This window comes from Pleurodeles waltl, chromosome 3_1 (assembly GCF_031143425.1).
Source record: "Pleurodeles waltl isolate 20211129_DDA chromosome 3_1, aPleWal1.hap1.20221129, whole genome shotgun sequence".
NCBI classification, from domain to species: domain Eukaryota; kingdom Metazoa; phylum Chordata; class Amphibia; order Caudata; family Salamandridae; genus Pleurodeles; species Pleurodeles waltl.
The window spans coordinates 640,416,222-640,430,446 of record NC_090440.1 but is presented as its reverse complement, the minus strand read 5'-3'; the positions used below and the strand labels follow the sequence as shown (position 1 = coordinate 640,430,446).

General features: G+C 46.5%; 1 protein-coding gene across 1 annotated transcript in view; it reads left to right on the top strand.

The window, feature by feature from the left end:
* Window positions 1–14,225, top strand: part of LOC138284407 (mucin-2-like) — a 1,933,778-nt gene that overhangs the window by 1,848,896 nt on the left and 70,657 nt on the right. The window contains exon 66 of the mRNA XM_069223144.1: window positions 12,917–13,025. Coding sequence (XP_069079245.1) covers window positions 12,917–13,025 — 109 coding nt within the window. The remainder of the gene's footprint in view (window positions 1–12,916; window positions 13,026–14,225) is intronic.

Genomic DNA, 14,225 nt, shown 5'->3' with positions numbered 1-14,225 from the left:
TGATCAGAAAGTCAGGGGCGCTTACCAGAGAGAACAATAGTTGTGGGTGTGCAGCCAAGTTAGTGCATGCATGGGGTGAAAGCCACAATAATTGGCTGCTCAGGTAGGGCTGTGAAGAGAGAGGCTCCAGTTAGGGCTCCTGTTGGACTTGGCATCCTTGGCGTGGTCTCCCCTAACCTTTTGCCTCTGTTTCCCAGGTTGTTGATATGTGCTGGACTCTGTCTTTGCTGTTTTTGTTACTCTGGGCACTTTACCACTGCTATCCAGTGCTAAAATGCAAGTGCTCCTATGTAAAATGTATGTGTAATTTGCTTTCCATGATTGGCATATTTGATTTACTAGTAAGTCCCTAGTACAGTGCACTAGAGGTGCCTAGGGCCTGTAAACCAAATGCTACTAGTGGGCCTGCAGCACTGATTGTGCCACCCACCTTAGTAGCCCTATAAAAATGGCTCAGGCCTGCCCCTGCAGTATCTGTGTGTACAGTTTTAAGTTGCCAACTCGACTTGGCAAGTGTACCCACTTACCAGGCCTAAACCTTCCCTTTTCTTACATGTAAGGTACCCCTAAGGTAGGCCATAGGTAGCCCCATGGCAAGGGTGCAGTGTATGTTTAAGGTAGGACATATACTAATGTGTTTTATATGTCCTGATAGTGAAATACTGCCAAATTCAGTCTTCACTGTTGCAAGACCTTTCTGATGGATACAACTACCTGTGGATTCCTCACCTAATGAATACTCCCATGGCGCCAGCATTCGACGGAAATCTTCTTACTAGTCTCTGCACGTCGACGAGGACGTCACTCTAGCCCACGCGACGCCGTCTGACGTCATACAGGCAATAAGAGGTCCTCGCCGACGTGCCGATGACAGTTCCCTTTTTTCCGTGCATTCGAAACGGTTATCTTCGAGGGAGCTACTGTTACCTTCGTGGTTACAGTGTATTGTCTGCTGCGTAGTCTTCTCTGCGGTAATAATGTCTCAGAGGAAGTCGGGTTTCAAGCCCTGTCGAGAGTGTGGGGGCAAGATGTCAGTTACAGATCCTCACTCCGACTGTCTATGGTGTTTGAGCTCCGACCACGACGTCTCGACTTGCGATTCATGTCAACACATGAATCCGAAGGCCCTCAAAGAGCGTGAGGCCAAGTTATTCATGGCAAAGTCAAAGAAGAAGGAGAAACATCATAAGAAGTCTTCTTCGCCAAGGTCTCACCGGCGTCATCGAGACTCCCGGCGCCGTAGAGACTCACGACGTCATTCCAGCAAGGAGTCTCGTTCGAGGTCACCTTCGGCTCGGCGTCGGAGGACTTGGGAGGTCAGCCCCACGGTCTCGCCGCATCCATCGACGCCGTTGCCCTCTCCGGCGTCACCGACTTCGCCTGGTCAGGCGTCGGTGATTGAGGTGGTGCAGCCTCTTGTGTTTTCTCCGGCGTCGCAGACGTCGAGGCCGGCGTCGGGGTCGCCCTCGATCCAGGCACCCCAGTATCCGGCTTTTCCCACTCCTGGAGCCGATAGTACCGCGTTTCTTAATGCGATGTATACCATCTTTCAGCAGATGGCTCCAGGAGCTGCTCCGGCTGGTCCTTCGGGGCCCTTGGCCTTTTCGTTGGGTGATCCTGCGCCTCTTCGGCCGGCACCCTTTATGCCCTTTCTCCCTTTTGGGAATGTGGGCTCGGCGCCGGTGCCGGCGTCGGTGGCCGCTCCGGTGGCTTCGGATGTTTCGGCCCCGGAGGTTGCCCTTCCGTCGAAGTCAGGATTTTGCCCTGTGACTCCGGTTGGTCCATCGGCTCCAAGACCTCGTCCTCCGGCTCCTACCTCGGCGCCGAAGCTGCCTGTGGCGCCGGACGCGGCGTCAGATGCTTCTGGAGATCGGCGCCGTTCTTCGACGTCGGCGGAGGCCATGTCGACTCCGCGTATCGAGGAGAGACTTCATTCGAGGAGGCGTGCTCTCCGTCTTTTAGAAGAACAGGAGTACCAGCGAGTCTTAGAGGAGGGAGAGATTGAGGACTCTGGAGACGGACTACATGGTCTGGATACAGCCAGTGGGCTGGACACTTCCCCTGAGTGGGACCTTTCATCTCCAGGGGAATATACGGGGGAGGCTGCTTCCTTTCATGCTGTGGTGAGGAAGGCAGCAAGCTTTTTGGACCTGCCTTTGCCGGTGGCAGAGGCGAAGCAGAATTTGCTGACAGAGGTATTGCATCCGGCCTCTGCTGCAGCTGAGCCTCTCTTGCCATTTAATGAGGCTTTGCTGGATCCGGTGTTGGAGGTGTGGAAGAAGCCGGTGTCTTCCTCGGCCGTTCATAGGGCTGTGGCCAGGAGGTATCGAGCTGCACCATCTGACCCTGGCTTTCTCTCTAGACACCCTACGCCGGAGAGCTTGGTGGTGCAAGCCTCCTGTTCCTCAAAGTCAGCGCCTGGTTCCTTCCCGACGGTGCCTGGAGACAGAGACTCCAAGAAACTGGATGCGCAGTCCAAGAAAATATTTTCGTCATGCAGTTTGGCGTTGAAGGCCACCAACGCAACGTGCATTCTGGGGAGGTACATCCATGCTCTGATGGATGATATTTCGTCTTCATTTACGGAGCTCCCCCAGGGTCTCTTGGATGTGGTCTCGGACGCCCAGGCTGCCGCGACCCAGATTATCCAGTCTGGGCTGGACACGACCGACTCGGTGGCCAGGGCGATGGGCACGGCTGTGGTGGCAAGAAGACAGGCCTGGCTCCGAAACTCAGGGTTTTCTGCGGATGTGCAGTCGACCCTGCTGGACCTCCCGTTTGATGGGGACAGACTGTTTGGAGCCAAGGCAGATTCGGCCTTGGAACGATTTAAGGAGAGCAGAGCCACAGCCAAATCGTTAGGACTGCAAGCTCCTTCTTCCTCTGCCTCTTCTAGATTTTTCAGGAGGTTTCGGGGATTTGGGCGTGGCTCTTCTTCCTCTTCCTTTCGGGGGAGGTTCCAGCAACCCGCCTCTTCCCTCCCCTATAGGTCATTTAGAGGGAGGGGGAGAGGTGGGGCCCGTACCAGAGGAGCCTCTCAACAGCACTCTGCCTCTTCCTCGTCCTCTGGAGGGGTGCAGCAGGGGAAGCAGCCTTAGGCTTCCACCGTTTCCCACTCACTCCTCTCCTGTAGGGGGAAGATTACAGCATTTTCTCCACAAGTGGAAGTCTATCACAACGGACACTTGGGTTCTCGGCATTGTGGGGAAAGGCTACGCCCTTCCCTTTCGGGAGTTCCCGCTCCTCATCCCGCCCCGCCCATCTTATTGTTCAGAAGAACACCTCCTGTTGCTAGAACAGGAGGTTCAAGTCCTCCTTTCAAAGGGCGCGGTAGAGTTGGTCCCAGAGCAGGAAAAGGGTCGAGGTTGTTACTCAAGATACTTCCTGATTCCCAAAAAGGATGGTCAGTTGAGACCAATCCTGGATCTGAGGATCTTGAATTGGTTCCTCAAACAGGAAAAGTTCAAGATGCTGACCCTAGCACAGGTGCTTTTGGCGTTGAACAAGGAAGATTGGATGGTGTCTGTCGACTTGCAGGATGCTTACTTTCATATCCCGATACTCAAGTCGCACAGGAAGTATCTCCGGTTTGTGGTAGGGTCGCAGCACTATCAGTTTGCGGTCCTCCCCTTTGGTCTTACTTCAGCACCTCGAGTCTTCACAAAGGTGATGTCAGTGGTTGCGGCGGAGCTCAGAAGGAAGGGGATAGCAGTATTCCCTTACTTGGACGACTGGTTGATCAAAGCCAAGTCCCCGGAGCTTGTGTCGCATCATCTGCAGTCAACAACCCAGTTGTTGTTCGACCTGGGCTTTTCGGTGAACGTGCCCAAATCTCACCTGGAGCCCTCGCATCGCCTCCTGTTCATAGGGGCAGTACTGAATACAACATTGGGTCGAGCCTTTCCTCCGCCTCAGCGGATTCAAGATATTCAGGAATTGGTTCCAATGTTTCGAAATGGAGCAGTAGTTCCAGTCCTCAAGGTCCTTCGTCTGCTCGGTCTGTTCGCCTCCTGCATTCTGTTGGTCACGCATGCTCGCTGGCACATGAGGGCTCTTCAGTGGTGCCTCCGAAGGCAGTGGTCTCAACACAAGGGAGATTTAGAAGGTACTGTCAAGATCTCCAGAGATGCTGCTGTGGAATTGAAGTGGTGGATTGCGGGCAACAATCTTTCACAGGGAAAGCCGTTCGCGCAGTCGCCACCAGTGGCCACGGTCATAACGGATGCTTCCACCCTAGGATGGGGAGCTCATCTGGGGCATCTGGAGATCAAAGGGCTTTGGTCTCCAGAGGAACAGGTGTTTCATATCAATCTGTTGGAGTTATGGGCTGTACGTCTGGCTCTCAAGGCCTTCCTCCCATCCCTTCGTGGTCAGTCGGTACAGGTCCTGACGGACAATACTACCACGATGTGGTACATAAACAAACAGGGAGGAGTAGGGTCGTACCTTCTCTGCAGAGAAGCTCTTCGGCTATGGTCCTGGGCAAAGGACCATCAGATTTGCTTGGTGGCAAATCATCTGGCCGGGGTCTTGAATGTACGTGCGGACAGTCTCAGTCGCCAATTCTCGGCAGACCACGAGTGGCGTCTCCATCCAGATCAGGTCTGTCTAATCTTCCAGATATGGGGGTTTCCTCGGATAGATCTGTTTGCCACTCTAGAGAACGCGCATTGCCCGTTATTCTGCAGCCTCCAGTATCCGATGCAGGGAGCGTTGGGGGATGCGTTTCAGATAACCTGGTGCGACCAGTTGCTTTACGCGTTTCCCCCCATACCCTTGATTCCTCGAGTGTTGAGGAAAATTCGCCAAGACCGGGCCCAAGTCATCTTAATAGCTCCGGATTGGCCAAGGAGGGTATGGTACTCCGACCTTCTCCAACTCTCACTGTGCCCTCCGCTCCGTCTCCCTCTCAGGGCAGACCTCCTCTCGCAGTCGCAGGGGCAGGTTTTACACCCCAACCTCCAGAGTCTGCACCTACATGCTTGGAGATTGAACGGGGCAACCTGAGTTCCTTCTCTCTCCCGCCTGATGTAGTGGATGTTATCTTAGCGGCCAGGCGACACTCCACTAAATCTATCTACGCTAATAGGTGGTCTAAATTTGTTATGTGGTGTGGAGAGAGACAGATTGATCCCTTACATGCTCATCTGTCACATGTTTTGTCTTTTGCACTGTCTCTAGCGCAGAAAGGTTGTGCAGTGGCTACCATTAAGGGTTATTTGTCGGCCTTGTCAGCCTTCATTTGTCTTCCAGACCAACCATCGTTATTTAAATCCCCTATTGTTCTCAGATTCTTGAAAGGTCTTCTGAATCAATATCCTCCAAAACCATTCGTTATGCCTCAATGGGATTTGTCCTTGGTCCTGACTTTCCTTATGGGGTCCCCTTTTGAGCCTATGCATTCTTGCCCCTTAAGGTATTTGGTTATTAAAACAGTATTCCTGGTAGCTATAACATCTGCAAGGAGAGTGAGTGAGTTGCAGGCCTTATCGGTTAAACCCCCTTATATAACCTTTTATGGGGATAAGGTGGTGTTGAGGACCAAGGCTGCTTTCCTTCCGAAGGTTGTTTCACCCTTCCATTTGGCTCAGACAATCACTTTGTCCACGTTTTATCCTCCGCCTCATCCTTCAAAGGAGGAAGAAAGACTACATCGCCTGGACCCAAAAAGGGCGTTGAGCTTCTATATCGACAGAATGAAGGATATCAGGCTGGAGGATCAGCTATTTGTCGGATACGTGGGCAAGAGGAGAGGAAAGGCAGTCCACAAGAGAACACTCTCCAGGTGGGTTGTTCTTTGCATTAAAATCTGTTACTCTTTGGCAAAGAAGGATCCGCCTGAGGGCATTAGAGCTCACTCCACCAGAGCTAAGTCGGCCTCTTCGGCCTTGGCCAGGGGTGTTCCTGTGGTCGACATCTGCAAGGCCGCAACTTGGTCGTCCCTTCACACTTTTGTGAAACATTACTGTTTGGACTCTGAGGTCAGAAGGGACGGTCATTTTGCACGGTCAGTGCTGCAGGATTTCTTGGTTTGACCATTTAGGCACCCACCGCCGGGCGTGGTACTGCTTTGGGACTCTATTCATTAGGTGAGGAATCCACAGGTAGTTGTATCCATCAGAAGAATGAGTTACTTACCTTCGGTAACGATTTTTCTGGTGGATACATTAGCTACCTGTGGATTCCTCACGGTCCCACCCGCCTCCCCGTTGCCTTTTTGGTCTCTCCAAGCAATCCTTGAGTGTGCTCCTTTTGGTCTTCAAAGTTGCAATACATTTTGCATATATGATATTTGTATATATGTGTATATTTATATATAAATCTATATATATTGTGTATATACATGATTCGTATGTATAAATATATTTATTTGTTTAAAAAAAAAAAAAAAAGAAGGTTATATTAAATCTACAGCTATTTTATTGCAATGTTGTGTGATTTACAATATTAAGAGATGTTGCTTTGCTCTTTCATTACATTGGGTTATTATTATTCTCATGCACGTAAAAAATGTTGGTACTGTCATCAGCACGTCGGCGAGGACCTCTTATTGCCTGTATGACGTCAGACGGCGTCGCGTGGGCTAGAGTGACGTCCTCGTCGACGTGCAGAGACTAGTAAGAAGATTTCCGTCGAATGCTGGCGCCATGGGAGTATTCATTAGGTGAGGAATCCACAGGTAGCTAATGTATCCACCAGAAAAATCGTTACCGAAGGTAAGTAACTCGTTCATCTCTCTCATAGGTTAACATGGGGGCTGCCTTTAAATATTATTAAAGTGCATATTCCTTTTCGGAGCAGATAGGAATAAGGAGTTTAGGGTCTCTGAACTCACAATTTAAAAATACATCTTTTAGTGAAGTTGGATTTTAGATTGTGTGTTTGAAAATGCTACTTTTAGAAAGTAAAGGTTTGATTCTGACTCGCATGTGTTGAGCGGATGTGGATGGAGACAGACGCCAGTGGTCCCATATTTAAAAGATTTGTTTACCTGGGCTTGTAGGTTGAAGTCCCCTGGTGTGTTGCTACAGAGTCTATTCTTGCAACCTGTTGTATTATTTAACAACATTGAGTCCTGATGATGGTCTGACGGACCTCTGACTGCCACTACAGGCCGAAACGTCGACATTACCTTCTCATTTGACAAGCTGAATTGAAAGTCCATGATATTGCTTGAACTGGGACTGAAAACCAGGCAATTATTGTGCAGAACTGTGTCATGAGGAGGGTTATAACCCCTTCCTGGATCTGCAGCTGGGATTCAATCTTATGATCTAGAGGGGTTATATGCAGTGTTGTTGTTGTTTATGAAATGGACATTCGTTGGAATTCTTGTACATGTTTTTTAACTTCCTGAATTCTATTGAGTAATATATTGGATTTTAAACAGAACAGAGTTGTCTTATTCATTAATTGAAGGCTGTATAATATGTACGCATACTATATCTAAATAATTCCTCTAGGAGCATTTTTTAGTGAGACACTTTTAGAAAGTAGGCATTTGCTTGCTTACCCCATTCTGTGACTCTGCCTCTTTGTGGATTCCCTGTCAGTGTCAGTTTGACAGTTGGGCTGTTTGCACCTCTCTCTAGACAGTGACACAAAAGGAGCTGTGGTGTAGCCTTCATATCCTGATGAGCCATATGTGCTGTGAGGGAGGGGAGGAGTGGTCATTTACACCTGAAAGGGATCTTCTTGCCCTCACACCATGCAATCTTCAACCCCCTGGTGTGTGTCTAGGGCCTGGCTTGGGCAAGGCAGGATCTTCCAAACAAGAGAGACTTTTCTTTGAAGTTTGCTTTCTTCAAAGGCAGAAAGGAGTGTAAGTAGTGGACTTAAAATCCCTGAAAATTAGATCACTTCTAGGATTCAAGAGGAACCTCTGCCTGGAGAAGAGCTGAAGAGCTGAGGAGAAGTGCTGCCCTAGCCTGTGACTGTGCTGTGTTGGCTATCCTGCAGTTGCTGCTTCTGCCTGTGCAAGAGGACAGAGACTGGACTTTGTTGCATTCCTGCTTGAGAAGTAACTCCAAGGGCTTGGAGTAGAACTTGCCTCCTGTTTTGAAGCCTCAGGGACAGCAAATGCTTCACCAACTAGACCTGGGTCTACTTGCTGTGGACTCTAGCTTGCCAGATGGTGCCATTTCAGTTCCTGGACCCCTGGAAAAAAAACAGTCTAACGACGCTGGACAACACAGTGTGACGTCGCAAAGAACACAGCTGCCCTGAACCGCAACGCCGCTTGCCCGAGGCCATGGACCTTGTTGAGTGCAACAAATCTGACAACCCTGTGAGCTGACGCCGCTACCCCAGAACCGCGAAGCCGCCTGCCCTGAGGCTGTGGACCTCATAGAAGTCCGACGACCCTGTAGGCCTCGCGTCATTGCAACTGCTGGTCATGCCAGACTTTGCTGACACCGGAGTGTCATAAGTGCAACGTCCGTGACGACCTGGCACCATCGCAGTGCCTGCGGCCCTGTGACATCATCGCGACCCTGAGGTCGCACCGTAGCATCGTGACTCCTCCGGACTCCGCATCTGCCAGAACGAAGTGACCAACTGCACATTTGATGCTGCTTCACCTCCACCACCCTGTAGTAAGGACCCGACGCCGCTTCGCGATGCTGCTGTCCTTCTGCCCCATGGCATCGGAACCGACGCTGCATTGGACCCAGCAAGACCACTCTCCCTGACTCCGTGCACCGGCCTGTTTTCTATCTGTTTCCTAAGGTACTGTACCTGGTGGTCGATCGACTCCGTAAACAGCACCATTGGTGTTGCACTGTAGGAAATGGCTCCGTCACAACAACGCATAATACCAACTTGTAGTATTTGTGCCTCAAGGCACTGTTTTCATACTTTAAAGTGCTAAATTCATATTTAGTCTTGTTTTGTTTAGATAAATATTACCTATTTTTTTAAACCCTTGTTGTGTCATTTTGTAGTGGGTCATTGTATTACTGTGTGTATTGCTACAAATACTTTACACAATGCTTCTGAAGTTAAGCCTGCCAGCTCGTGCCAAGCTACCAAGAGGGTGAGAGGGGGTGAACTGGGTGTGATTCTCCTTTGCCCTGACTAGAATGAGGGTCCTTGCTTGGACAGGTGGTAACCTGACTGCTAACCAAAGACAGCATTTCTGCCAGCTCCTCACACAATTAAAATCCGCACTGATTTAGGCAACTTGTGACTATTTTAAAGCAGTTCAGCCACAGAGACCTGCAGTTCGGCAGCCAAGGGATTCAGGAATCACAAGGACCAAAGGTCAGGTACATTAAAAAATGCTTTCCATGTGGAATCATCTCACAGAATCTTTTTTATCTGTTTTGCAACCCAACAGCAAATGTAGAATTCAAGCATGTGCAATGCAATGGGTCTCGTGCTTCCTCGAGTTTAGCCTTATAAACTCCTAACCAGACTTTTATTGCCACATAAACTGAAAATGAAAAGTAAAACAGTTTCACATAACTAACCGGACTTTTCTTGCAACATAAACTGAAAATACAAAGTAAAACAGTTTCACATAAGTGAGTCAACGGCCGCCATGAGCGCAAAGCACACACACACACAAAAGAAAATAGAAGTTTGCTTGCAGTGAAACGTATCAACAAAACTGCAATTATCCATGTAACCAGCAAAAGTGAAAATATTCATGTAACAGGGTCAATGTCATGCAAAGCACTTGACTACTGGCCATCAAGATTGCACTGCCTATGAATTAAAAAGAAAAAAGTAGTCCAGAAACCATACCGAAAACATGGAGCCTCGTAGTTCGCCGGTGCACTCGAGGCGGGCTAAACACCGGAAAGGCATGATGTATGCATGCCTTTCACTAATTAAATGAAGCGAACTTTAAAAGGCAAGCCCACGAACCAACCAAACTGATGGGCGTGCAGTGGGCATGGTTAAATGCCCACAGAGAGATTACACCATGGAGAGAGCGCTTTGCCCTCGACCCTAAAACACTGAGCAGTAAATCAGCCTTTAAATAGACTTTTTCACCACGTTAATAGTTTTAACACTGGTGTTGAAAAGTGTACAGGAGGCGTGGACAAAAATAATTATAAACAACAAAAGTTACAATCTCAGCGATAAACAGATACGGGAGACAGCAAGATTAATTAGACATGAAGGCACTTGTAAGTAATAAGAGTAACTCAACTCCAAATGTGCGTTTACAGGTAAACTGTACATAACATTTCGTTCAAACATAGTCCCAATGTTAAGTGGCTAATAACTATATAATCAGACAACTAAGATGAGATCAGTAAGAGTGAGACAAGACGCAATGGGTACACAGGTAGTCCCAATCCCCACAAACTCTCTGCACTATATTCAACCCTTCTTCCGATTGGTCACTTACCCCTTTGTACTTTTTTTCTTCTTCTTTTCTGCGCCTTCCTTGTCTCTCTACTTTTCTCACTTTCCTCAGGTACCTCCCATACATGCTTCGAGAAGGTACTGCTTCCCCGCACTGCCTTTTAGGTGGCCGTTTATACCATGTCTTTTGCACATTCTTACTGATCTCATCTTAGTTGTCTGATTATATAGTTATTAGCCACTTAACATTGGGACTATGTTTGAACGAAATGTTATGTACAGTTTACCTGTAAACGCACATTTGGAGTTGAGTTACTCTTATTACTTACAAGTGCCTTCATTGGGCTCCATGTTCTGTTTATAATATGGACACAAATCACACGACCATGTTTGTACTTTTTGTTGCATCATGTTTGTACACTAATTCGGTTTGCTATGTCTATACACGTATATTAGCTCTCTCAAAGCATCTATGTTCCAGTACACATGTACATCTCTCAAACCCGTTACTGTGTGTATCTTTACAGCGTTGATGAAGTCACAGTTGTGATGAAACGCGTGTTAGCTGTGCCTGTTTGATCATACTTTGGGATTCGCGTATAACAATCCGAATAAAAGACCTACTGGAACACAAAGAAGAACTCTGAATGATTTTCTTACTGAATTGCTACATTTGAGCATTTACCTATATTCTTCCAAGTTGTACGCTATTTGAGTGGTGTGGTCAATTCCTGTTCAATTTTGAGAAGTTGGTCATGTGGTCTCCCTACCCAGGTGGATTTTCACCCCAGGGACCAGCCTTTTTTAAAAGTGGGAGGGGTCACATAGACACTCCTCCCGAGGCCGATTTAATCCCTGGGGACCCCATTTTCCAAGGCCCTAGTCATGCATGCAAAAGGGAAAGGGGAGGCGGGCAGGGAAATAGATGAAAAGATTGTTCTTGCCAGCAGGGAGCAGCATTTCTAGCTGCTTCCTGCAGGCGGGAGCAGTGCTGGCCCCAAATTGGGATGGGGAGCCAGCTGGAACCACGGAGGCCTTGGAGTCCGCTCCCTCACAATGCACTGCTAATTACCTTAAATATCACATCAGTCATGACATCTTGTATGACATCATTGATAATATCACTGCAATATTTGTTATAAAATTGTTGATGAGAAAATTGTGCATGGCAGGGGTGTGAGTTATAATTACTGTAGTGGATCCTATTTAGTTTTAAATGAAATCAGGAGTTTAGCTCAGCCTTCTGGCTTGCAGGCCTGTGCCCCCTTCACCTAGTGACTTTTATCCTATTTAGCTTGCTCTGTTTTAGCACATTTATTTAATTATTTTTTCCAAGATGGTGGCTATGTTTATAGTTAGGAAGATGTCCTACTTTCACTTTATCAGTGCCAGTCTGTGAAGGTGTCACTAACAGCATCAAAGATAAATGATAAACGTAGGTATTCACACGTACCATAATGTACCTTTTCAGGGAATTGTTTATCTAATTGCCGGCCCAACCATGCCTTCTTATCTATTGTTTTGAAACATACCTGCATCCGGGGTCCTAAAAGATCTGTATAAATACATCTCACACAGACTAGATTATTAGAGGTATTCCTACCAGATGCCATCAACGCTATCTATGCTACACGTCACCTTGATGCAGACCCAGTCTTCGTGTCACCGCGGAGTCTGATCTAGAGACCTCATTCCAAGGTAATGCGGGTTGGGAGGCTCATCTCATGGACATGGTACTGGCAGATTAGGTTTAACACGCCTACCTCTCTTTAGGTTAGAGATAAGGTTAATCATGTTAGGGTGTTAGGGTTCATTTCACACCTACTTTACAAATTATGGTATTACAAGATATAGGGGGTCTTTGAATTCATGACTGTGGTTTTTACTATTCTGTCTCTTGCATTGTTCATTATCCTAATCATTGCAGCCCATTCAATTTACAGTAGATTGCGGTCTTGGTAATAAAATCTAACGAAAACTTCACTGCATCTCCTTCATTGCCTGTGTGTGACTGACACTTGTTGATCATGTGAGAAAAGGATAATCTCCATTTAACCACGATTCCCGTGAGATGTCGCACTCTTGAGTCCATGCGTAAAGGCTGCCACAAATCACCGGGAGGGTTGGGCTGACAGTTGCGTCTTGTTGTAGGATTGGCTTAGTCACCTGAAAACAAAAGTGCTGTCATCCCTTAACCAGCAGTCTTGCTGCAACATTACCTTAGGGCACGAGTTATAGTTTCTTGTGATAACTATTGAGGGATTTGGTTATTTTTGGCTATATATATATATATATATATATATATATATATATATATATATATATATATATATATATATATATATATTTTTTTTTTTTCAAAACTCCGACATTGTAAAAACTTGCCTGTTACTTCCCTGCATATGACTAGGTCTACCAACGACCACATTCTAAAGGTTGCATACCAGCTCATTTATGTCAAAGATAAGGAATAAATGGCACTTGAGGAATGGAATTAGAAAACATTCTATTTTAAGCTTTTGTAACAGGATTTTGAACTGGATTACACAAGTGTAGATCTTATTTTGTGCATGTTTTTAATATATATTTTATTTTTCAGATGCAGCTGATTGCATTTTGAAAAGCAAACCTTTGAGTATTGCAAACTGTACTCTAGAAAACGATGTGATTTTGTCCTACTGTGAATTGAATGGAAGCTCAGCAACTCAGTAAGTATTGAAAGTATATAACGGTTAATCCAGGCATCTTTTTAGATCTAGATCTGTGGCAAGACCTCATGTTACCACAACACCACACAAAACAAAACACCACACAGCACATAACATTCAACATTTAGAAAAGAGTACGAAACAACAGGCTTCAGACATCAGCTTGTTTTGGCGAGCCTTCTTCAGTCACTGGCTTGCACAGTTGCACTTCAGTACCGAGAACAGCCCAGAATATTTAATGTTTTTTTCAATTTCTGCTTGTAGGCTTAATAGTAGTTTTCTGGTGCCAGCCTTGCCTGTCCAACATGGGGCAGCACGAAGCCAATTCCAGGCTACATATCAGGTTTGATGTGAGACCAGTTTATTCTCCATAGAGCAAGAGACGATTAGTAACAGCTCAAGTATTAGCCCCGCATGCTTTCCAAGAAAAAGCTCAGAAAGCAAGATTTAGGTTGTCTTCCATTTAGCAGTAAATGTAACAGCCATCTTTAAAGTAACCTCTTTCAATTGGAGTGTCTGGATGCTTCTGATGGTATGTAATGGATTCCGAAAACAAATATCTTCAAATCAAGAATACATGTTAATTAAAGCCATAACTATGATAACATGCAGTGTTTATTTCAGAGTATTCAAGAAATTATGTGCTACAGATATTTACAATTAAGTTTACTATATGTTAATGGTCTTCCATTATTACACTTGAAATCAAGACACTTTGCAGTTTATTTTACTACATTTTAACCCTGAGTTTGCTATTTCAGATCTTGCCAAGGATCTAGTGGCCTGAGCCACCAAACAGTGGTTACAGGATACTGATCACACTTTTCTGCCAGTACTTTTGTGACTAGACAGCTAATTTGCATACCGACCAATGTAGTAATAGGTCAGTTTGCAAATTACTGATTCCTAGAGGGCCGTGATTCCACCTACCTCATGAATACTAATGAGGTAGGACACAAATTGTGACCCACTATGAATTTTAGCCATCATAGAGATGGTGGCCACTTGAGGTCAGAAGACCACCATGTCTGTGATTGCTTTTAAATAAAGCATTTTGTTTTCTTTACATGCAATCCATTGTCCTTACAGTAAAACAGGATTCATTAAAATAAAATTTTTAAAGACATGAAAAGTGTTTTTTTATGAGTGGGCTAGTGAATGGAGCCCTTAGGGGGGTGAGCTTTAAAGGCTTCACTGCCT